At 48.3% G+C, this 22543-nt stretch overlaps 1 protein-coding gene across 1 annotated transcript in view; it reads left to right on the top strand.

Moving 5' to 3' along the window:
• The first annotated feature begins 3761 nt into the window (after positions 1 to 3761).
• PTPRJ (protein tyrosine phosphatase receptor type J) overlaps positions 3762 to 22543 on the top strand; it is a 169368-nt gene continuing 150586 nt past the window's right edge. Inside the window, exon 1 of the mRNA XM_060160071.1 lies at positions 3762 to 4196. Within this exon, the coding sequence (XP_060016054.1) occupies positions 3762 to 4196 (435 nt within the window). The remainder of the gene's footprint in view (positions 4197 to 22543) is intronic.

The following is a 22543-nucleotide window of genomic DNA, read 5'->3' as shown; positions in this document are numbered from 1 at the left end:
TCTGAAAAATCTGTCACGTGCTACTGTTTCTTTGTAAGTAAACTTTGTTTCCTATCTCAATATACAACACACAACACATAATACACACACACACACGCACAGAAATATGAACATGCTTAATGTTGCAGGTGCTTGAAGTCACGAACAAAAAAGGCCTTGCCGAGACACTCCCTGGTTTGGTACAGGGGCAGGTGATTAAGGCCGTGTTTCAGGAGGAACTGAGGTCTGGTGGACAAACATGGAGTTCTAACCACAGCCCAGTTATTAGTCCACAGGAAACAGCCTGTTACTATTGTAAAGATGAAGTGCTACTTTTTTTTTTTATTAAAGAACTTTCGAAAAGTCTTCCTTTCCACTCTGATTCAGTTCAAGTCTGTGAGGCAGGAAGGTCTCAGGGCAGCCATGCCTGCAACATTAGCTAATCAGACTCCCAAGAAACATTCCATTCCGCTTAGGAGGGCTTTGGAGAATGGTTTGCTCATGGTGGCTTTTAAAATAAACTGAGGGTTGCCAGGCTGAATTGACTCCCTGCAGGGCCGGCGACCTGGTTCCAGGCTGGTGCCCAGCGGGCTTGCTTCCTGCTGGGATGGTGGACCTCTCATGAAACATGGTTGCCTTGCCTGTTCCCCGTTCTTGGGGGATGAAGTGGAAAGTCTTGTACCTTCTGTCACTGCCTATTTTAAAATTGGGGAAACTGAGGCCCAAGAGAGTCATGATAAAAGTAATAACAACAGCCAACACAGAAAACACTTTATATTAAGTTATCTACAAATGTCAAGGGAAGGGGCACCATGACATAGTGGCAAGAAAGGTATGGTTTCAGATTCTGGTTTTGCCCCTCTGAAGCTCTGTGATCTTGTGTAAGTAACTAAGCCTCTCTGAGATGTAGTTTCTTTGTTCCTAAAATATTGATAATGATACCCATTCTATAGGGTTGTAGTTAGGAGCAGAAATAATGGATGTAAAGTACCTAGAGTAGTGCCTGGCACCTAGTTAGTACCAGATCAGTGGTCTTTATTATTAGTAGGGATGCAATGCAGGCCAGCCATAAGATCAATAGTGCCTTCCAATCCTGTTTCACAGCAAGAATTACCAAGGAGCTGGTGAAAAGTACAGATACAGTCCTCTGCAGTCTAAGGAAAGGCATGGGAACGTATATTATAACAAGCCACTGGGTGATTCTTACCTGGCAATTTTGGAACACATTCAGGTACGCTGCCCTCCAGCCTCTCTTTGCTTTGACCCTTTCATTCTCTGGGCACCTGGCCCCATATTCAGTAGAGATTTAGCTTTTGCTTGAGGGTGGACATGATTAAAAGGTCAGATAGCATTATTTATTCTCAGAGAGAATGTGCTCTGAACTTTGCACAGCAGATTTATTCCTGAAAAGCTGTTTGCAAGTGGAAGTTGGGGTGTGTGTGTGTGTGTGTGTGTGTGTGTGTGTGTGTACAGACATATATTTAACACCTTAGTTTGCTATTCAAAGGAATGCATTCAATTCAGCTAAATAAATATTATATGAGTGATTATTATGTGCTGGGGATACAGTGACAAGGAAAATTCAAGGGCCTGACTTACAGTCCACTGTGGTTAGGTTAGGTTAGCACAGGGAGCTACAAGAGCACAGAGGGGGAAGGGTACCCAACTCAGGGTTGGGGCATCTGGGAATTTCTAGGGGAGGTGGCATCTGAGGATCTTCCTGTACACTGGAACATAATCTCAAGTCCTTTTGCAAAGAGAATGACCCTTCCCTAATTTATCCTTGTGGAAAAATGAGCTTTTCCTGCCATGGGTAAGGCACTGAGTGAGGTGTTGCAGGGCAACCAAGGGGAGAAAGGCCCGATCCCTGCCCTCAGGGAGTTTATACCACACGTACTCAGGATTAATTTATGTCTCATATAGGTCATTAATCCAGTGTGATCTGTTTATGACTGAACAGGTAGTTTATTATTCAGGTTGTAACTCCCTTTACTGAAAATACTGTTTATTCTCTTTCATCACCAGGTTGTGGGGAAATCCGGTTCCAACTAACACAACCGTGAGCACGTATTTCATCCAGGAGAAAAACCCAAGCGCACGCTGGTGTTCCCAGAGCTATTTGCAGACCTGTCACGAAGCAGTGGAGGCCTGGATGGATCCTTAGGGTCGGTAGGGTCTATGAGTATCTGGGGCAACCTGAAGACCTGGTAGCACTGGCAGTAAGTCACGCTTTCTTTGGCCATCACGGATACGAATGCCTTTCAAACCACCTGTCTCTGCCCCAAGAAGGTGAGGAGTCAGGAAGGAACAGAATTCCTGGTGAATTACGATAATTACACCGTGTTTAAACAAAAATGGCAGGGTGTTTGAGTGACCAGGTGAGGTTCCTTTACCTTCTGTTCTCTGTGTGTGCAGTCCTGGTAGGAGCTGCTTAGACCCTTTAAGCGAAGATGCGTTCCTGTCTCGTAGATGGGGAACCTGAGGTACAAGAGGTGTCTGGTTGTGGTGTTGGGCACCTGGTGGTTTACAATCTGCTGCACATTGAATCCAGCCCAGACTTATTACTGTGCCTTTCAGAGTCTCTATATATGAACCCCTCAACCTCCCATTTGCTTCTTCTCAGAAGGGCCAAGCCTGAAGCATCCGCCTCCCATTTTTTGCCAAGTTGCTCCCACTTCTTGAGCCCCTGCCCCCCTCTATCTTCCTGGTGAAATTCAACCCATCCTTCAAAGCCCAGCTCAGGTGTCACCTCCTCCCCTGGTTGGAATTCATCTCTCCCTCCCCAGCACTCCTTGGTTTAGCCCTTTCTCTCATTACTTTTCCTTGGGCAACAGGCTGAGCATCTGATTCTCAGTTCCCTCCTGCGTGCATGGGCATAACAGTAACATCTGCAGTAATCTTTAACCCCTTTCGGGTTGTGGACTTCTTTGAAAATGTGATGAAAGCTGCTGGAAGAGCTACTGCTTACTGAGGCCCACTATGTGTGGTGTCAGGCCGGGTGTTTTAGGACTTTTCCGTTCATTATCTCATATAATGGTCAAGTCTCTCCAGCCAGGTACTAGTATTATCCTCACTTCACAGATGAGGAAAGGAGGCCCAGAGAGGTGAAATGCCTCTCCCGAGGTCACACAGCTAGTACTACTAGCAGAGCCAGGTTTACCACATGGCAGAGCGGGGGATCCTAATCACTGGACCCGCTCCAATGCCTGCTCTCTGCCTCCCTGGTCCGGGGATGGGGGCGGGGAGAACACACTGCACGTCCCCTACAATTTAGGGGTTCATGCACCTCCACTGCCACTCCAAGCCTTCGCCGGCAACCCAGCGAAGGTCAGCCAGGCCTTCCCTGGGTTGCCGTCTTAACGCAGGCCTGGCTGTACCCTCGGCAGGGGTCTCGGTCAACATCTGGTGACCCAAACTCGGGGCCATGGAACCGGGCCGAGGGGTACGGGCTCGCGTCTCGAGAGCCGCAGAGCCGCGTCCCGGGTGCCGAGTCCCAGGAATGTGGGAGGGCTGGGAGGAGAGGGCGGGCAAGGCGGGGGAGCTTCCTCTGCCCGCCGGAGGGGAGCCGCCCGGGAGCGCGCGGGGAGCGCCGCCGCCCCCTCCCGGCCGCCCGGCCGGCCCGGCGGGGGCGGGGGCTGCAGCGGGAGGGCGGCGATGGGCCGCGGTGCTCGGCAGCCGGTCGGCCGGCCGGGGTGGGAGGAAGCGATGAATATTCAGAGGGGGAGGGGGAGGGGGAGGGAGGGGGCTGAGCGCTCGCCGAGGCTCCCTGCAGCCCCATCCGCATGACGCGCGGAGGAGGCAGCCGGAGCCGCCGGAGCCGGGATCAGGGCGCTGAGCGCGGGGGGTGGGCGCCGCTCGCTCCGCCCTGCGAAGCCCCTGCGCGCCCAGGGACGCGTCCACCCCGCTGCAGCCCCGCCAGGCTCCGCCGTGTGGCCGCTGCCGCCGCCGCTGCTGCCATGTCCCCGGGGAAGCCCGGGGCGGGCGGAGCGGGGACGAGGCGGACCGGCTGGAGGAGGAGGAGGCGGAGGCGGCGGCTGGAGGCGGCGACTAGGGCGCCGGGGCTCGGAAGCACGGCGGGGCCCGACTCGCGCGTCCCGGGCACGTTCCAGGGCGCGCGGGGAATGAAGCAGGCGGCGCGGGAGGCGCGGCCGCCTCCGCGCTCGCCCCGGCTCCGCTGGGCGCTGCCGCCGCTGCTGCTGCTGTTGCGCCTGGGCCAGGTGAGATGGATGGGCCCGTGGGGGGGCGCGAGGAGGGTGGGGGCGGGACTAGCAGCCCCTGCACCTGCCCGGGTGCGCCCTGCCTGCGGGGATCGGGGGAGGTGGCGGGGGGTCCGCGTCCTCTGGGCCCCCCGCTGCTGGAGGCCGGCCTCGCGCGCCGGCGACCGAGCCGTTTCCCCGGCTGCCGCGTACGCGAGGGAGGGTGGTGGGCTTCGGGGTCCCGGGTGCCCGGAGCCTCCCCGTGGCCGGCCCCGCGCGGGCTGCAGGCCGTCTCTGGCCCGGCCCTGACCCGAGCTGGTCACATCTGGCCGGCGCGGGCCCGGCTCGCCAGCCCGAGGCGGCCGGAGGGGGCGTGTTTGTGGAGGGCTCCCGACGCGGAGCCGGGCGGGCCTGGCCGAGCCGCAGCCGACCTCCGACCCGGCCTGCGGGGGCCCGAGGGGCCGGGCCGAAGGGCAGCGGCGGCGGCCGCGGGGAGCCGGGGCAGGGTCGGGCGCCGGGCGGCGGGCAGTGGGAGAGGCGCGGGGCCTCCGGGCAGAGGGCGCTGCTTCTGGGGAAAGTTCCCAGCCTGGGGAGAAGGTGGCCACTCGCAGGCGTGCCTCCGGGCGACGGTCCTCTTCCCGGAGAAGCTGCTTGCTTTCCTGGATGCTTAATTCGTGCTTTGTGGGCGCCGGCTCCCCCCCCCCCGCCCTGTTTTCTAGCTTCGCTTTTCAGATAATGCTGTGCCTGCCGTTTTGGTGACGATCTTTCTGAAAGCGCCGTTTCCCCTTCACGGTGTTCCCACGGGGTGAGGCCGGGCAGCTGAGAGATGTCCCCATTTCACAGATAGGGAACTGGAAGTGAAAAAGCAGAATCACCCAGCCCTGCGGCGGGAGCTGAGCCAGCGGGTTCGTCCTCACAGCTTTCTAGGAGACTGCTAGGGTCTTGAACTCGCAGTGGAAAGGGCCCTGATGATACCCCTGTTGTGCATTTTGTAAAGGAAAAACCTTGCTTCTTTTATACAGACAGCGGCTCTGAGGACATGATGTTTGAAAACCTGGGAAGTGAGTTACTGGCTGGGTATGGAACCTGGCTTCAGGGAAAACTGTTTTTTTTTTTTCCGGGTCCCTTCCTTTCTTTTTCTTTCTTTCTTTTAAATTGAAATGTAGTTCATTTACAATATTGTATTAGTTTCAGGTGTACAGCAAAGTGATTCGGTTATACATATATATGTATATCTCTCTATATATACTTTCGATTCTTTTCCATTGTAGGTTATTACAAGGGAAAACTTTTCAAGCACAAATAAAAAGATTGTCTGAGAGCAGAGACGTCAGCCTTGGGGCAGCAATGCAGCCCAGCAGGCAGGACAAGAAGGCAGCTGGGGCCTGGGGGCTGCACAACTCTCAGCACCCAAAGGACGCTCTGGTTGCTAGTGTCCCCTCACAGTTTTCCTCGGCAGGCTTTGAACAGGCTGTCCTGAAGGCCTGGAAGGCTCTGTGACCTCCTGCAGAGAATATTGGATTAGGTGTCAGAAGACCAACTCCAGGGCCGGGTGCAGGTTGGACTTGCTCTTCCATCTCCTCCATCCTCAGTTAATAGCTTTTGTAGCATGGGACCACCTGCCCCATAGTGTTGTTTGAGGGACTTTCACTGGCCAGTGTCTGAAAGAGCTTTGTAAACATTAAAGTGTGTCCAGGGCTTCCCTGGTGGCGCAGTGGTTCAGAGTCCGCCTGCTAATGCAGGGGACACGGGTTCGTGCCCGGTCTGGGAAGATCCCACGTGCCGCGGAGCGGCTGGGCCTGTGAGCCATGGCCGCTGAGCCTGCGCCTCCGGAGCCTGTGCTCTGCAACGGGAGAGGCCACAACAGTGAGAGGCCCGCGTACCGCAAAAAAAAAAAAAAAAAAAAGTGTGTCCAGATGGGGTTAACATTAAGGTACAGTGTGTATGGACTGCCTTCTCCCTGACCCTGTAAGGAAATTCATGGAGAATAGTATATGAGATTAAAAAAATATTGCCTCATATTGAAGATCTTTTGTACCAAAGTTAATACTAAAGAAATACTTCATTTATTTTTAGTTTACTTTGGTACATATATATTTTATTATATTATTTATGGTTTTGCTTGGGCCCTGATGGTTGCTAGCTGTGCTTTGAATGAGCGAAACGTTTCTTGGGTAAATTTATTTCTTGCCCAATCCTTCCTTGTGTTTCAATAGCATCTTGCCACGCTACACTTGTCCCCTATTCAGGTATTTCCTTCCTCTCTAATTTGTCCTGTAGAAACTCAAGAGGGCTCTTTATTTCTCATTTTTGGATACATTATAAAATAGGAAGTCTAAAAGGCTCTCTGAAAAAGCATCTTCAAAATCCACATTTGACGGTCTATTTTGATATTGGGTATTTCAGGGATTCAGCGCGTTTTTGAGCTGGACCAGACTTCAAGGTAGCTCAAAGTCCTTTTTCTTTGTTCCTTTGCTTGTTTCTTTTCTTTTTCTTTTCTTTTCTTTTTTTTTTGATAAGGCTATTGAGGCCCAGGGAAGACAGTGATTGGGCTGAGGTCACCTGGCAAGACAGTAGAGGAGCTGGGACTGGAACCTGTGTCACTTGCCCGTGCCTCAGATTTTCATGATGCTGTTTTTTGGGCCATGTTTTCTCTTTGTTCTTAATTTTACAATAGGCACAGCCCTGCCTCACTGTGTACTCCTGAAACTGTGGGTGTAAATTGAGTTTTTCAAAGTCGAATCATATTTGAGATTGAAAGTCATATTTGAGATTTCTGAAGCTTGTACAATACATATAGGAAATGTGGGTGAAGTTATCCGACTGCCTCCCTAACACTTGGTTGGTTTTGTAAGGCTTGGATGGTGTGTGTTTTTAAATGGAATCAACTGTAGCAGCTTAAAAAATGGCCAAGTTGTAGAAAAGATGAAGCTCTGTTTGGGCATTAATGATAATGGGTACGGAAGCAAGGAAGCTGAGGTGCTGGAAGACTTAATGCTTAGTAGGGCTGGAAAAGCAATTTTTTAACATGGCTTCTCATCCCCCTTCTCCAAGACAGGAAGGATGGCCAGAGATGATTCCAACATGAGGACTTTGCTGGGTGCGGTGACTTCACCCATTCTTGTAGCATTTTTGCCCACTAATTTTGGTTTGTGTGTATGTTTTAGGCAATGTGACAAAGCAGTTTTTCCCCCTTGCCTCCTTCTTTGGAGAAAAGCAGTCCTGACAGATTCTTTATAAAATCAGCTTGATAGTGGGCTGCTTTAGAATGAAAAACAAACAAACAAACTGGTGAGTGATAGCTGTTTTGTTGGTCTTATAGTGTTTTGGATTTGCTTTTCCTTTGTTTTCTTGTTTCCTGGTGAATAATAGCTGTTTGTGTTTATTGTCTACTGTAGCTAATCCCTAAGCCCTCTTACCTACCTGTTTCATCCAGGGTACAAAAAATTATTTTGACTCCCCTTGAACTTGCTTGTTGAAATTCTCATAGGGGTGACTTTAAATATTTTTGTTTTGCTTCAGAACAACAACGGAAAAACCAAACGATTATGTTTTGTTTGCAGACGGTTTAAGAAAACAGAGCAAATTGGTTTATGGTTAGACTGTGACTTTGAGCCGACTTCAAGTTTAGCCACACGGTGAAGATAACCACAGAACACCCAAGGTTTCCTAAGCAGAGAGAATCCTGGCTCCTGAGCGAGCAATTTCGGTCAGCAAAGAGGTTATTTAGCTCCTAAAAGTAATCTTTGCTTGGGGTTGAGGCCCAGGTAGAGTTGCTGAATGACTGTAGGCCTGGGTTTAGCCAGCACTTCATCAGCAGTTACTTACTTAGTTCATTCACTGCTTGGCCAAGGGAATTATTTAGAGTGTAGGGTAAGAGGCAATTTTCCCTTCGAATAGAATGCTGCTGACAACATTAATTTATAGGTAACTTTATATGTGGCAGGCACTAAGGGTTTTAATGCATTATCTCATTTGACCATTGCAGAAATAACTGAGAGGTAGGTGCTATTCATGGTCCCATTTTATTTTATTTTAATGTTTTTTTTTTTTTTTTAATTTTGGCCACACCACGTGGCTTGTAGGATCTTACTTCCCTGACCAGGGATCGAACCTGGGCCCCAGCAGTGAAAGCACTGAGTCCTAACCACTGGACCTCCAGGGAATTCCCTGATCCCGTTTTATTTGGGAGAAAACTGAGGTTCAGAACTTACCAAAGATTCATAACTAGTACATGGCAGAGGTGGGTTTGCCATCTCTGCCGCTCCAGTTTACTGTCCTGTGCTGGAAGAATTGATGTGTTTTACAAAAGTCTTCAGTGTGCAGCTAAGAGAGGAGGTGACACAGATGAGCCTGTCTATGAAACAGAAAGAGACTCACAGACATAGAGAGCAGACTTGTGGTTGCCAAGGGGTGGGTGGTAGGGGAGTGATGGATTGGGAGTTCGGGGTTAGCAGGTGCAAACTATTATATACAGAATGGATAAACAGCAAGGTCCTACTGTGTAGCACAGAGAACTATATTCAATATCCTGTGATAAACCATCATGGAAAAGAATTTTAAAAAGAATGTATATATAGGTATAAATGAATCATTTTGCTGTACAGCAGAAATTAACACAACATTGTAAATCGACTATATTTCAATAAAAAAAGGAGGGGGAAATAAAAAGAGAGGAGGTGACTGACCTGTGGTGAAGGACAGGCTTGTGGGGCCTGAACCCTGATGGGACAGGGAGTCATTTTGGGTTGTCTGCATTCTAAGCCCTGTAGAATCTACTCCATTTGTAACACAGACAGCCCAGGAGCCCCCTTTCCTGCTCATGTTTCTTTGGGAGCCTGAGTGTGTGAGGCAGGCCTGCTTTAGTGGAGACAGAATGGGATCTGGGATGGAAAGACCTGGGTTTAGGTCCTCGTTCAACCAGTTAGTAGCTGCCTAGACTTGGGCAAGACGCTTAACCTCTGTGACTCCTCATTTCCTTATCTGGAAAATGGGACTAATACTTCCTGCTTCACTGGGTGGCGGAGAGGATCAAGTCAGATGGAAGAGGAACTGCTCTGTAAATTCCGAGTCTCCCCGTTGCTAGTTGCGGCTGCTGCTGTTATCTGCGGAGGGGAGGTGGGGCTTCAAGTCATTAATTCATGTAACAAATATTTATTAAGTGTCTCCCGCACAGTGGTGCGGAATAACCCTAGTGGTGTGCAAAATGAACTTGGCTCACAGGACATCTTAGAAAAATGTTAATAATTATTTATTTTAGGGGAGCGTTAGTAAAACAGTTTATAAGTGAGATGTCCAACCCATGAGGGTCATGGTAAATAAATTTGTTTAAACTTAATAAAAAGTTAAGCTAAAGAAAAATATTGAGTACGGAATTATGTAAAGATGTTGTGGTTACGGCACACTTGTAAATGTGATAAATTGCTTAAATTGGGGATGTGCTGGATGTGGGACAGGCACTGAATGGAGGTCCTGGTGATGAGCAAGGGAAGCAGGTGGCCTCGTGACTCTTACAGGCTGTGGGGCTGACATCATTCTGATCACCCCCGGCTAACCAGTCACAGGTGTGATACAGGCTGTGCATGTGACGTCTTTGCTGCCCCTCCAGAGAAAGGGCTGGCACTGGATTTGCCAGGGAAGGAGTGGTCATGAGAGGGGCAGAGAGTGTCTAAGTGGAGATCCCTGGAAGCTGCAGGTCTCTCAGACCAGAGAAGTCCACAGCAATTTTGTCACCTCCCCGTATGGCTTCCAGTGGCTTTTCTGGTGACCTCTTGGAAGACGGGAGCTGTAAGAAATTTGTTATTACTTCCTTATCAGTGATAGGATTCCTTAATAGTCATCCTATTGTCTCAGAATTTCCACGGCATGTAAATGCCTGGGTGACGCCTGGGTGACGGGTGGTGGCAATGAGACAGCAGATGGGAGGCACTTTGAAAGCGAAGTAGTGTCAGTTCCCACAGAAGGTCTAATTTTAAACATGCAAATAATTTTCAGTTCCACTTTTCCTTCTTCCTGTTAGAGGGAAGCTGTCCCCTGTTGCCATTTCTGAGGCTTGAGCAGACAATGTCATTATTATGCCACAAACTATCTCCTTCTTCAGGCCAGGGATGGGGTGGTGTTTTTCTGAGTGCCTGTGCTGGTCACAATCCAATGCTGTGTTTCATGGCTTCTGAGCAAAGAAGTGAGTGAATATTAAAACTCAGCACCAATACGGGTCCAACACAGTGGTTCTTAATCTTTCAGGGGAGGGAGAGGTTTAAGACCCTTACAGGGTATGCAAAAGCGAAGAATCCTTTCCCTAAAAGAAATGCACACATTTACAATTCAGTATCCAATTTCAGGGGTTTCACAGACTCCTTAAAATAGACCATGAAGCCCAGGTTGAAAACCCTCCAATCTAAAACTGTAACATTTAGAAAAGTATCAGTCCTCTTCAAAGAGATAACCCTGTGGGTAACCTTGGTTTCCTCCCAGGAAAAAAAAGTTTCTATGTAATGTACACAAGTATCTGTGTTGAGCTTTTTAAAAAGTTACATTAAAGGAAACATTATATATACATTGTTTTCTACTTAGGCTTTTAATTTTTTAATACTTAGTTATCTTGGAGATTATTTCATATCTGTGCCCATAGTTTTAACTCATTCCTTTAAATGACTGCCTAATCTGATGTGTGACTTTCCCATAGTTTATTTCACCATTCTCCTGTCAATGGACAGTTAAGTTGTTTTTAGACACTCTGACCCCCTTTTTAGGAATCATGCTTCAGAGAGTGTCTTTGATACATATTTCTTGTAACCTTCACAAGAATTTCCATAGGGTAAATTCTAATTTTAGGATGGCTGGGTTAGACGGTACATGCATTTAAAAATTTGATGGCTGTTAAATTTTCCCCACTTTGTACCTGCATGCATAGGCTTGGAGAGTGTCTGTTTCTCCATACTCTCAGCTGAATTGAGGATTGTTAAATTTGTAAATGTGTGCCAGCCTGAGAGGTGAAAAATTGTATCCTGTTACTTTTAGTTATAGCTTCAATTTTGAGCATTTTTTTCTTGTTTTGGGCTATTTGCATTAATTCCTTCTTTTTTTTTGGTGGGGCGGGGCTTAACTCCCTGTTCATTAAAAAAAAAAAAGATTGTCTTTTTGTTATCAATTTGTACAAGCGCTTTGGAAACTGAGGAAGTTAGTCCTTTGTCTCTAATTTGTGTTTCAATTACATATATTTTCCAATTATTTTAGATGCAGCCCTTGTCCTTAGGAACTCAGAGATAAATAAGACCCCTGGGTGATGAAGAGAGTATAGACCTGAGAGCCAGCCTGCCAAGTTGGAATCCTAGCTCCACCATCTAACTAGCTGTGTGCTTTGGGCAGGTGCCTTAACCTTTCTGATCCTTGACGTTCACATTTCTAAAATGCTAATAATAGCAGTGGTACCTTTCACACAGGGTAGTTGGATAAGTTAAATGGGATCACATTATATTAAAGTTCCTTGTAAATAGATATAGAAATTTAAGAACATTACTTCATTTTCTCAAGAATTAGGTTTTTAAAGTTAGGGCAAAAGGCCATAATTATGAATTGTAAACATTGTGTTACAAAAAATTTTAAATTGGATTTAAGAGATTAAATCTACAATGGATGGTATACATACATACATATGTATATGTGTTTATATATATATTAAAATGTATAATGTGAAGTAGTGTAGGCTTCTCGGCTAGCATAATTTAAATTATATTTCTCTTTTGACAAGTTAATATAATTGAATTAATATAGGTCAGATGAACACAAGATATGACTGAAGAATGGCCAGTGTGGTCTTTGCCCCCAAAGAGCACAGGAATAATGACCATGTCCTTTAAAGCAACAGCGTCTTCCTTGAGTGTCTCTCTTTCTCTTGTGACCTGGCCAGCTCTGGCTGTGGCCACCTCCTATCTCTGGGGACATTTTCTGTAGGACCAAGAGGACTTATTTTATGCCACCAACTGAAAGTTTAAAGACATAATCCTTGACTCTAATTGCAGGAGATGGGAAGTTGAGGGAGTCTGTGTGGACCATGCCACCCTGTTTCCATGGCAGCGAGGTGATGCTGCATTTCCTGCTACTGGCTGAGGGGCTACCACGTTTTCATGTCCTTGTGTCATGGCGGTTATTCCTTCCCCACTAAGCATGGACCACACTTGTGGTCTTGTTTTGCCAAGACATTGGCATACTTTACTACTTACAAAAACGAGAATATTAATTTTACCTTATAGTTTGCAAGGCCTTCAACATACGTGAACTCATTCAGTTCTCATAGCATCCCTGTGAGTTTGTCATTGTTATTGCCATTTAAGGTGTGGCTCAGACTATCTCTCAGTGTCTTGTCCGGTCCATTTCAGGTGCCATCTGTCTTTTGCACAATAATAATGTACATTCATTGTGTAGCCCAGTTTTTAACATTAGTCAAATTTAGAATTAGCTTTCAAGAGGCAAATGGGGCAGTTGAGTCCCCTAGTTTGGTTCATACATAATTATTAGGTTGAACCATATGAAATTACTGTTTTTGGTCCTTTGATACCGGTAGTTGTATATGAGTCTACCTAATATGTCCCAGAAAATGTTCTTTTAAAGTGTGGTTTAGAAAACCAAATCATAGACTTGCATGTTGTAAAGCAGTGTATTTAAAACCATGGATCATAAAATCAGTTTAGTGATTTTAATAGATAGAATATATTCTATCTATTAAAAAATGATAGAAGAGAAAATATTGGCATCTACTGTATGTAGGAAGGGTAAGTATTCCTTTATGAAACTTGTTTCAGTTATGTGTGTGTGTGTGTGTGTGTGTGTGTGTGTGAATGTACTGAATTGAGTATAAATTGAATTAATCATGGCTTCAATCATTGCCAAAAACCCTGGAAGCCATTATTATAGGGAATGGAGTGATGGAAGGTGTGGGGTGGGGGTGGGCATGCAGGTGGTTTCTGTTTCCAGGGACGGTGGAAAACTAGTATAAAGTCCCCGAATGTGCGTCATCAGTGCCCCCATATATGACTGAAAACCATTATGCAGTGGCTGGTCCAGGAAGGCCCTTAGGAGGAGAGGGTGTTGACTGGCAACTGAGGAGGCCTGACTTTTAGTAGTTGCCCTTCTGGATAATTCGGGGGGACCACCCCAGTGGGACAAGCTATTGGCCGTGCTCTGCGTTCTTTGGTAGATGGGTTTGTTAGGGAGCTAACAGTTGTGGACCACACGTCCACTGGACCACCACTGGACCACACGTCCAGTGTGTGGTCTACTTTGACTGAGAACTTAGGACGTCTCTGGGGAGCTGAGGCTCTGAGGGCTTCACCCATCTGGTGGACAGTGGAGGACTGAGACTCACGGCCTAGATTTTTTTTTTGTTGTTGTTTTTTTACCTCCAGGCCATGCTGCCCTCATTCCACTCATGGTGATCTGCACTGGCCTCATGCGGATCTCTGTCTGGGGGCTGTTAGTGCAGTTGACTGGAGGATCCTGATCCAGAGATTGATTTGATTCCCCTATGAGTCAGTTCTGTTTTTTTCTTTTTTTTAAATATAAAAAATTTGAAAATACAGATAAATAAAAAAGAAAGCAGGGACTTCCCTGGTGGCGCAGCAGTTAAGAATCTGCCTGCCAATGTAGGGGACACGGGTTCGAGCCCCGCTCGGGGAAGATCCCACATGCCGCGGAGCAACTAAGCCCGAGCGCCACAACTACTGAGCCTGCGCTCTAGAGCCCACGGACCACAACTACTGAGCCCACGTGCCACAACTACTGAAGCCCGCGCGCCTAGAGCCCGTGCTCTGCAACAAGAGAAGCCACCGCAGTGAGAAACCCGCGCACCACAACAGAGTAGCCCCACTCGCCGCAACTAGAGAAAGCCCACGCGCAGCAAGAAAGACCCAATGCAGCCAAAAATAAATAAATAAAGATAAAATAAAATAAAAAAAAAGAAAGCAAAATTATCTGTAATCTCCACTTTCCTGAAATTAACTCCTGCTACCATTTTATGACGGGTGATCTTTGTCTTTTTTTATGCTTGTTCTATCTATCTCTTTCTCCTAAAATAGGATTCCTTCCTACACATGCTTTGTAATTTATATTTTTCTTTTCTTTTTATTGGGTTAGATGGTGGTACCCCAGGAGGTCACAGCATAAACATGAGGCTTCTTCCTGGAGGGTCACTGTTACTCAGAAAGTCTTTTGAAAAACATTTTTATTTCTTTAAACAAACATGGTTGCATCTAGAAAAATTTCAGCAAATACAGGAGACAACAAACAAATCTGTACCCTGCAGACCCTCTGGGGGTGTGAGTTCACTCTCCTCTGCTCTTCTCAGGGGCATTTCGTAAAGTAGTGATAATATGTTGCAAACATTTTTCCCTTGAGAGTAAATATTCTTCCCTTCTCTAACTTTCGGCTGTTGCATCCCATTGCATTATATGGAGGTGCCTTAATTTATCTCATTCATCCTGTTGTCTGGTTTGTTTCCAAAACTTTTTGCTGTAATAAAGACTATTCAGATGACTTTGTGATTAAATCTCTGAACACATCTCTGATGATTGCCTTAGGATAAGTGAAGATGATAAAAATAGTAGCTACCATAGGTTGAATAGTTATTATGAATTGTTGCCAGCACTTTGTATGTATTAACTCGTGTATTCCTATGTTGTAGGTACAGGGAAGGAAACCGAGGCCAAAGACTTATAATCTGGTCCATGGCCACACACTGTGCCGGAACCTCAACCAGCTAGTTGTGGGTTTCCTTGGGGACACGGGGAGATCTGGGAGGATTGCCTACATGGGCCAGGGTGTGTGTGAGTCTCCTGGAAGGACAGCAGGCTTGAGGGCCATTCTCACAGGTGGGAGGGTCTCTTCCTGTGGGATGGGAGGCACATTGATACCTGCTGCTCAAGTGCCATGACATGGCAGGAATGAAATGCTTCCCCAAACCACAGAAGCTAAGAGTGATTTTGCCGTGGATTTTAGGTCCTGGAGCCATAAGTGGTAAAGGCTGCCTGAAACTTTGGGACCTTGGCCCAGGTCAAATGAATGAAATAATGGCATCATGTTGGGGTCTTGGCTTTCCTGTTGTGAATGAATTTGGATTTCATAGAGCTTGAAATTGGGCATGGATGACATGCCTTTAGGGTGTCCCATAAGAAGAGAAGCAGGGAAAAGGGCATGGGCTTTGGTGTCAGCAGAAGCATGGACCCAGGTCTATGTTCTTCTCTACAGCCATGCCTTGGATCTTGTTACATCATCTGGAAAATGGGTAGTAATTGCTGGGCCACGTGTTACTAGGGTTAAATGAGGGAAGGTGTGTGAGGCACCCAATCTGGATTGTGGCTTAAGTGTCCGCTCCCAGCTCACCCATATTAACACAGTGCCTCCTGACTCCGGGGCGGCAGCTGCTACGTGCCCAAGGCTGAGCAGACTTGCTGTGCAGGTGTTCAAACAACTTCTGCCTTAGTGCCCGGGAGCATTGTTGTCTAGAGTGGTCACCAGATCCTACCGTGTGAAGAGAAATTGTAAGGGTGCAGGACAGGAGCTCTTATTTAAGATGACATGTTGGCACATCTGAAGATATGGGCCTATATTCACTTTGAATCATAACGATCTCTAAAAGACAATAATGTTAATTAAGCTAGAGCAGGAGATCATGAGAGAGAGAGAGAGAACATACAACCAGCCATAAGCCAGCCTTGACTGGAGGAGAGTAATGGTCCTGTTTGTCTTTTCTCCTTGTGGTGAGGCCATCCCGATCCGTCAAATCCTTGCTTCAGGCAGAAAATACTTAACAAGCTCTAATCCCTTCTTTTAGATCTAGTACTCTCCAGCCTAGCCTGTCTTACTTTCTTTTTCTTTTCTTTTTTTTTTTTGAGATTATTGCAGGCTTTATAGAAAACTGCCCAGGGGAGATCCAGATTTCCCGGGTGGGGTGGGAAGGCAGGCCTCAAGGCAATGCGTTGAAGGAGGGTGACTTCCTGTGTGCAGAGGCAGCACAGGCCAGCCATTCTGCCTGACCCGCGGCGGGGTCGGGGTGGGGGGGAGTCAGGGAGAGGCGGCCCCTCCCACTCACCAGTTGTGCTTTGGGATCATGGAGAAGGCAGGGCACTGAGGCTCTGACCCTGGACAGGAGGGCTTGTCCCTTCCTCTTCCAGAAGGATATGGGGGGCAGGGGTGGAGAGGTGGCGGCGAGGAATCTCCAAGGGAGGAGAGTCACATGGGTGGGAAGGAGCATGTGGCCAGCAGCTCCCAGCCCTTCAGAGCCCCTCCCGCTCCCCCGCTCTGTGGCACAATGGGTCAGGTGACCCTGGTGGTGAGGCCAGACCATCTACTTTGCACCCCCAGGACTCCCTCCTCCACGATCTCCCATGGGGATCTGCTAGTATGGTTGGGGGGTGCTTCGCATCTGCGCCTGTTTTGCAGGGCTAGAGAGCTCATCTTAAGAGGAAAGGGGGCTGGGCGTATCCCAGGGATGGATTCCTCACTGGACCCTGACCCAGTGAGTGGAAGTGTGGGTACTGAGTGCAAGCGACGGATGTAGGAGGAATTGAGAGCCTAAGACCTGGGCAGGGGGATGAAACTCAGATCGGGGTGAAGAGCTGAGAGTTTGAGATTGGGGACAAGGACTGACTATTAGGGTACCAGAGCCACAAGTGGGAAAGGCTGAGGGTCAGCTCCGCACTAAGGCTATAAAGGGGTGCGCCTGTGCCTGGGATGGGAGAGATAGAGAAGAGCTGAACCCCAAGCCTGGGCCAAGGAAGGGAGGGGCCTGAGCTAGAGCTGGGGTGGTGGGTGGTATGAAATACATCCTCAGACTGGGGGAGGGTGCTCAACCCTCAGACTTCCGGGATGTAGGTCTCTATACAGGATGGAGAGTGAAGAGCTTCGAAATGAGAAAAAAGGCTCAAAGTCCACAGAAACCTCCTGGTGGGTTGCTGTGCTTCTGAGACCAGAATGGGATGTGAGGGCCCCCGAGCCCTCGAAGGGAGCTGAGGGCTGCTAGCTGGAGTGTAGTCTAGGGGGATGTTTCCTGCTGAGAGATCTGGGTTCAAAGCACAGGGTAGTGGAAGCAGTCCCAGGGCCTTCGGATTGAAGGACAGGTTCTCTGGGTGAGTCCTGAAAGGGGGAGGGGGCTTCTGGTGGTTCAGGAGGGCTGTCAGAGCTTGGGATGGGTGGACCGGGTTTCTGGAATCAGAAGAGAGTGTCTCTGGGTCTTTGATGGTGACAGCTCTCAGAGGCTGGGGAGGGGGGTACAGCTTGGGGCCCCTGAGTGGGGGAGATGCCATAATCCAAAGATCTCAGATTGGTCAGGGGTAGGTCTCAAAGCCCCGAGCTCGTGGGTGTCTCACACCCATGGCCTCGGGATAGGCCTTGGGTAGCCTGTCTTTCTTAGTTTGCTATACCTACCTCTGCTCCATATAGTTTGGCCTCATCATCAAGCACCCATCTTCTAACTTCATGCCTCAATCCGTTCCTCAAGATCACCTCCTCCTGCAAACCACTCTACCCGAAACCGTCTCTGATCCTGCATCCTTATTACAGTTCAGACCTGGTGCTGAAATTGTTTTCATGGCTCAGACATAACATCCAATGTAGCCTCATTGTATCTGGCTACTGGGAGTCCATCCCTGTGAGGGTGGACATCAGAGAGCTTGAAGTCACTTCGGTTGATAGTCTTGTAGGCTTGTTCATGGGACTGAGAGACAGTACGTGCCGTGGTTAAGAGCCAGGGCTCTCGAGGAAGAAGGCTGCCTGGGAATTCCTTGTTTTCCCATGTTGTTTAACCTCTGTGCCTCATTTCGCTTATCTATAAAGTAGTGGTGAGTATATGACTCAGCTCTAGGGCTGTTATAGGGCGTACGTAAGATATGGTATGTATTTAGCACATATTAAGTATCAGTAAACATTGCAAAAAAAAAAGGGCCACGTGTTGGGTGGGGGTGAGGCTCAGACCCTCAGCCTCCGTCTGACCACAGAGTTTGTGACCAGCCTTTTGATTTCCTTTGGAAGAGGCACATGTAGCGCTTAGCCTTTGCTGTCCCCTGGAATCCGGCATTTTGGCTTTGAGGTTGTGTCCCAGTGTGGTTGGGGTGAGTGGGGACAGCTTCTTTTCCTTTAGAGCAGCGTCTCTCAACCTCATTTGGGGCCTGATAATTCCTTGTTTGGGGGCTGTCCTGTGCACTGGAGGACGTTTAGCAGCATCCCTGGCCTCTGCCTGATAGATCCCAGTACCCACCTCCCCCAACTTGTGACAATAAAAAATGTCTCCAGATATTGCCAAACGTCCCTGAGGGGTAACATTGTCTTTGTTAGTAGGGGGCCCAGCTGTCCTTCCATTCCCAGGTGATTGCGTCACTGACTTCCTCTTGTGAGACCGTAGGTCTAAACTAACAAGCGCATTTATAGATGTGACAAATAGCCACATTGCTAGATCTCAGAAGAGGATTCATGTTCCACCTCTGCTCATTCAGTGAGTACTCTTTAGGGATGCTGTGATAGGTACTCCTGTGCCAGGCTCCACTTTTCCTCACCCTGCCCGGTGGGACAGGAAGCCGGTGTTAACATGATATGTGTGGTGCTAAGCTCTACTGCAGGGGATGTGAAATTGAAGGAAAGGCTTAGCGTTTATTAGGAGCGAGGCCAGATATGCCAAGTTCCACACAAGAGATAGACCTGGTCAAAGGGAAATCCCATTACAAAGGGATTCACTGGTAGGTTCCCCCTCCCACCACCTCCCTGGAGCAATTTTCAGCCTTTAGAGTGTTTAGAGGCTCCAGGGCATAAGCCTGGAGATAACGCCTTCAGAGCCAGTGACAGGGAGCCCGGCAGGAATGAGGCAGGAGGAAGAACCCCGGAAACCTACTGAAACGGTGGTACCCTGGTGCCCATGGTGCCTGCCCCGGGGCGAGGAGGTTGGCTTTCTGAAAGCTGGGTATTCACACAGCTGTTCGGGAACACATCACTTTGTGAAGCCAAAAAAAGGGCTCCTCTCTCAGTGTTGGTCACACCTGGTTAGGACGTACTCTTTTTAGGGGCTCTAGTCTTTTACCCAGAGTCCAGCAAGTTCTTCCAAGCTGTCCGCTGCACCGTCACACACTGTGCTGGGCTCCCTCTTCATCCTTTTAATTATGGCCATTTTAGCACTGAGGCACAGAGAGGTGAAGGGACTCGCGCAGAGCCAGGGATGGGATTGTTCCGTAATCTCCTTTCTGCTGCTTTGTGATCAACAACAATTTAGTAGCTTTCAAGGCTTGAATTTTCTCTTGCGCCAAATGGCGATAATAAATACCTCAGAGGACTGTGATTGAGATTCCATGAGAAAATGCATGGGGAGCCCCCAGCGTGCCCCAGCCAGGCATGGGGACTGGCATACAGAAAGTGCTCCATAAATGCCAGCTGGCCTCATTATTATTGTCTCAACTATCAGTAATAGCAATAGGGCACCGGCTTTGATGAGCTTTTCCAGGAATGGGACTGGTTTGCCCTGATCTAATCATAGAGTCTGTCTTAGGCCCTGTTCAGTCAATGTTTGGGGGTGCAGCTACTTGGAGCGGGGGAGAGATGTCACCTGGGGAGGACAAAGAGACTGAGCTTGAGAGAATAAAGCAAAATAAAGCAAAACCTGCCCTCAGGGATAGAACATGTGATCTCCCAGTCAAACCAGCTGAGCTCATTGCCAGGCAACTCGGTAGTTAATCATTGCTTATAGGAAGATAAAAAGGATTATCACCTCAAAGAATGTCAGAGTGAGAAAGGACCTGAGGGACATTAGGCTAGGGAAGACAAATGGGTTCCAGTTTATGTCCATTTTCAAGTGATTGATAGTGGCTGCTCCAGCCCTGCATGGAAGGGATTCTTAGACCACTTGGAGTGGCCTAGCTCAGCAGGAGAGAGTGCTGGGATCAGTTAGTGATGTCTGCCATGGCCACAAGAAAGGCAAGGGGTGGCACACAGGCTGTTTTATTTGCTCTCTTTGGTTTCAGCTGGGACAATGAGACCTACGATTTGCTCACTGAAGGGTCACCCAGCAAGTCAAAAAACCACAAAAATCCCTTTTGGAAGGGATCTTTCAAGGGTATCCAGTTCTTAGGTTTCATCTCTGAGAAAGTGATTTTTGCTTGACTATCTTTAGCTAGGAGGAACTTGCTATCTCAAAAGGTGGCTCGTTCTGTCCTTGGGCACCTCTCCTGGGTAGTACTTACATCATAGAGGGGGAGAAGGCCTTAGAATACACTTTTGGTGGGCTCTTCTCCACCATGGCTGCACCTGGGGGGCTTTTAGAAGATACTGACTGAGGGGGGGAAAAAAAGAGAGGGAAAATACTGATTGGAGGTTCCCACTCCTGACGAGTGGGATTTGAGCACCTGTGTGTGTGGGCACACACCATCCCCGGCATCATTGTCTTATTTTTATTTTTCCAGACTCTTCATGTGGTATTAATGGGTAGCCAGGGTTGAGAACCACTGAGACCAAACCTTTTTTTGCAATCAGAGGCCCAGAAAGGGTATGATTGTCCAGGGTTATATAGGGTTAGTGGCACAAGGAGAAGGAAACTAGGGTTTCTTTCTTTATAGAGTGCCAGCCACGTGCTAGGTTCTTTTACTTTCATGCTGAGACTCTTCTCTTGTTTTAAAAAAATTAATTAATTTTTATTTTTGGCTGTGTTAGGTCTTTGTTGTTGCACGTGGGCTTTCTCTAGTTGCGGCGAGTGGGGGCTACTCTTCATGGTGGTGCAAGGGCTTCTCATTGCAGTGGCTTCTCTTGTTGCGGAGCACGGGCTCTAGGCACGTGGGCTTCAGTAGTTGTGGCACGCGGGCTCAGTAGTTGTGGCGCACGGGCTTAGTTGCTCCGCGGCATCCTCCCGGACCGGGGCTGGAACCTGTGTCCCCTGCATTGGCAGACGGATTCTTAACCACTGTGCCACCAGGGAAGTCCCACTGAGACTCTTCTTGTCCCCCAAAGGTGTGTTATTCCACTGCTTAAGCCCATGTGGCTTCATGTTGCACTTGGTATAAACCCAAATGGTGGCCTGTAAGACCCTAAACCTTAGATCCGGATGACCAGACCCATCCTTCCTCTCTGACTTCACCCTGTCCACCCGCCCCTTTTCACTGATTCCATTCATGCTGCTTCTGTTTTAGCAGACACTGGCGCCCACCCTCCTCTCTCCCTTGGGGTGCAGGGGTGGGGGACACTTGCTGCAGTGTTCTTCCCCAGATCCTTCTGGTTCCTTCTCAGGCTTTAACTCGAGTGTCTTGTCCAGACCCCTCTATTGCTGTCCTGCTTCATTTCCTCCATCCTTACCACCACCAGAAACTATCTTACTGGTTTACTGTTTCTGTTTCCCCATTCCCTGGAATATGAACTTCAGGAGGTAGGGACCCTGTCTGGGTCTCTGTTCATGCCTTGGAGGGAGCCTGCCTCAAAAAGATGCCACCAGGGAAGCCCCCAGAGCTGGTAGTATCCCCAAGTTACAGTCGACTAGAATCCCATTTAACTGCCTCTCAATCTCATATTATTTCCAATTATCTCATAATATTTTTACCTTTTGCCATGGCACCCCTATATGTATATGTGTGTGTGTGTGTGCATGCGCTCTAGTAAAAAGAGCACAGATTTTTTTTTTCTTTTTTTTTTTTTTTTGCGGTACGCGGGCCTCTCACTGTTGTGGCCTCTCCCGTTGTGGAGCACAGGCTCCGGACGCTCAGGCTCAGCAGCCATGGCTCACGGGCCCAGCCGCTTCGCGGCATGTAGGATCTTCCCGGACCGGGGCACGAACCTGTGTCCCCTGCATCAGCAGGCGGACTCTTAACCACTGCGCCACCAGGGAAGCCCAAGAGCACAGATTTTGAAGTCCTTTGGACTTGAATTTGAATCCCAGCACTGCCTCTTACTAGCTGTGTGATCTTGGGAGATTACTGAACCTCTCTGAGGCCCAGTTTTTCTTGTCTGCAAAGTGGAATCACAGTCAATACTAATGATTACTTGACATTGATTCTATGTGCCAGGCACTGTGCCAAGTGCTTTATGTGTTTCGACTGAGTGAATCCTTATGATCACCTAAGGAGGTGGTTCTCTTGTTGCCTTCATTTTACCGGAAAGGAAAACCAAGATACAGAGAAGTTAAGCAACCAGCCTGAAGTCACACACAGCAAATCAAGTGAGGAACCAAACTTTGGCACCTTGGTTCTAGAGTCAGGTTGTTATGAATTTATGAAACCATGTCCAGATGGCCCCAGATGGGTGGTAACGCTGAGGCCCCAAGGGTGCGTGGTGTTGGGCCCTGGTACTCAGGGAGCGTGGGGCATTGCGTGCATTTCCCATCAAAACAACAACAAAAAACTTTTGCCTCAAAT

This window comes from Lagenorhynchus albirostris, chromosome 9 (assembly GCF_949774975.1).
Source record: "Lagenorhynchus albirostris chromosome 9, mLagAlb1.1, whole genome shotgun sequence".
NCBI classification, from domain to species: Eukaryota; Metazoa; Chordata; class Mammalia; order Artiodactyla; family Delphinidae; genus Lagenorhynchus; species Lagenorhynchus albirostris.
Note: the sequence above shows the minus strand (reverse complement) of the source record. Positions and strands in the feature narration are given on the sequence as shown.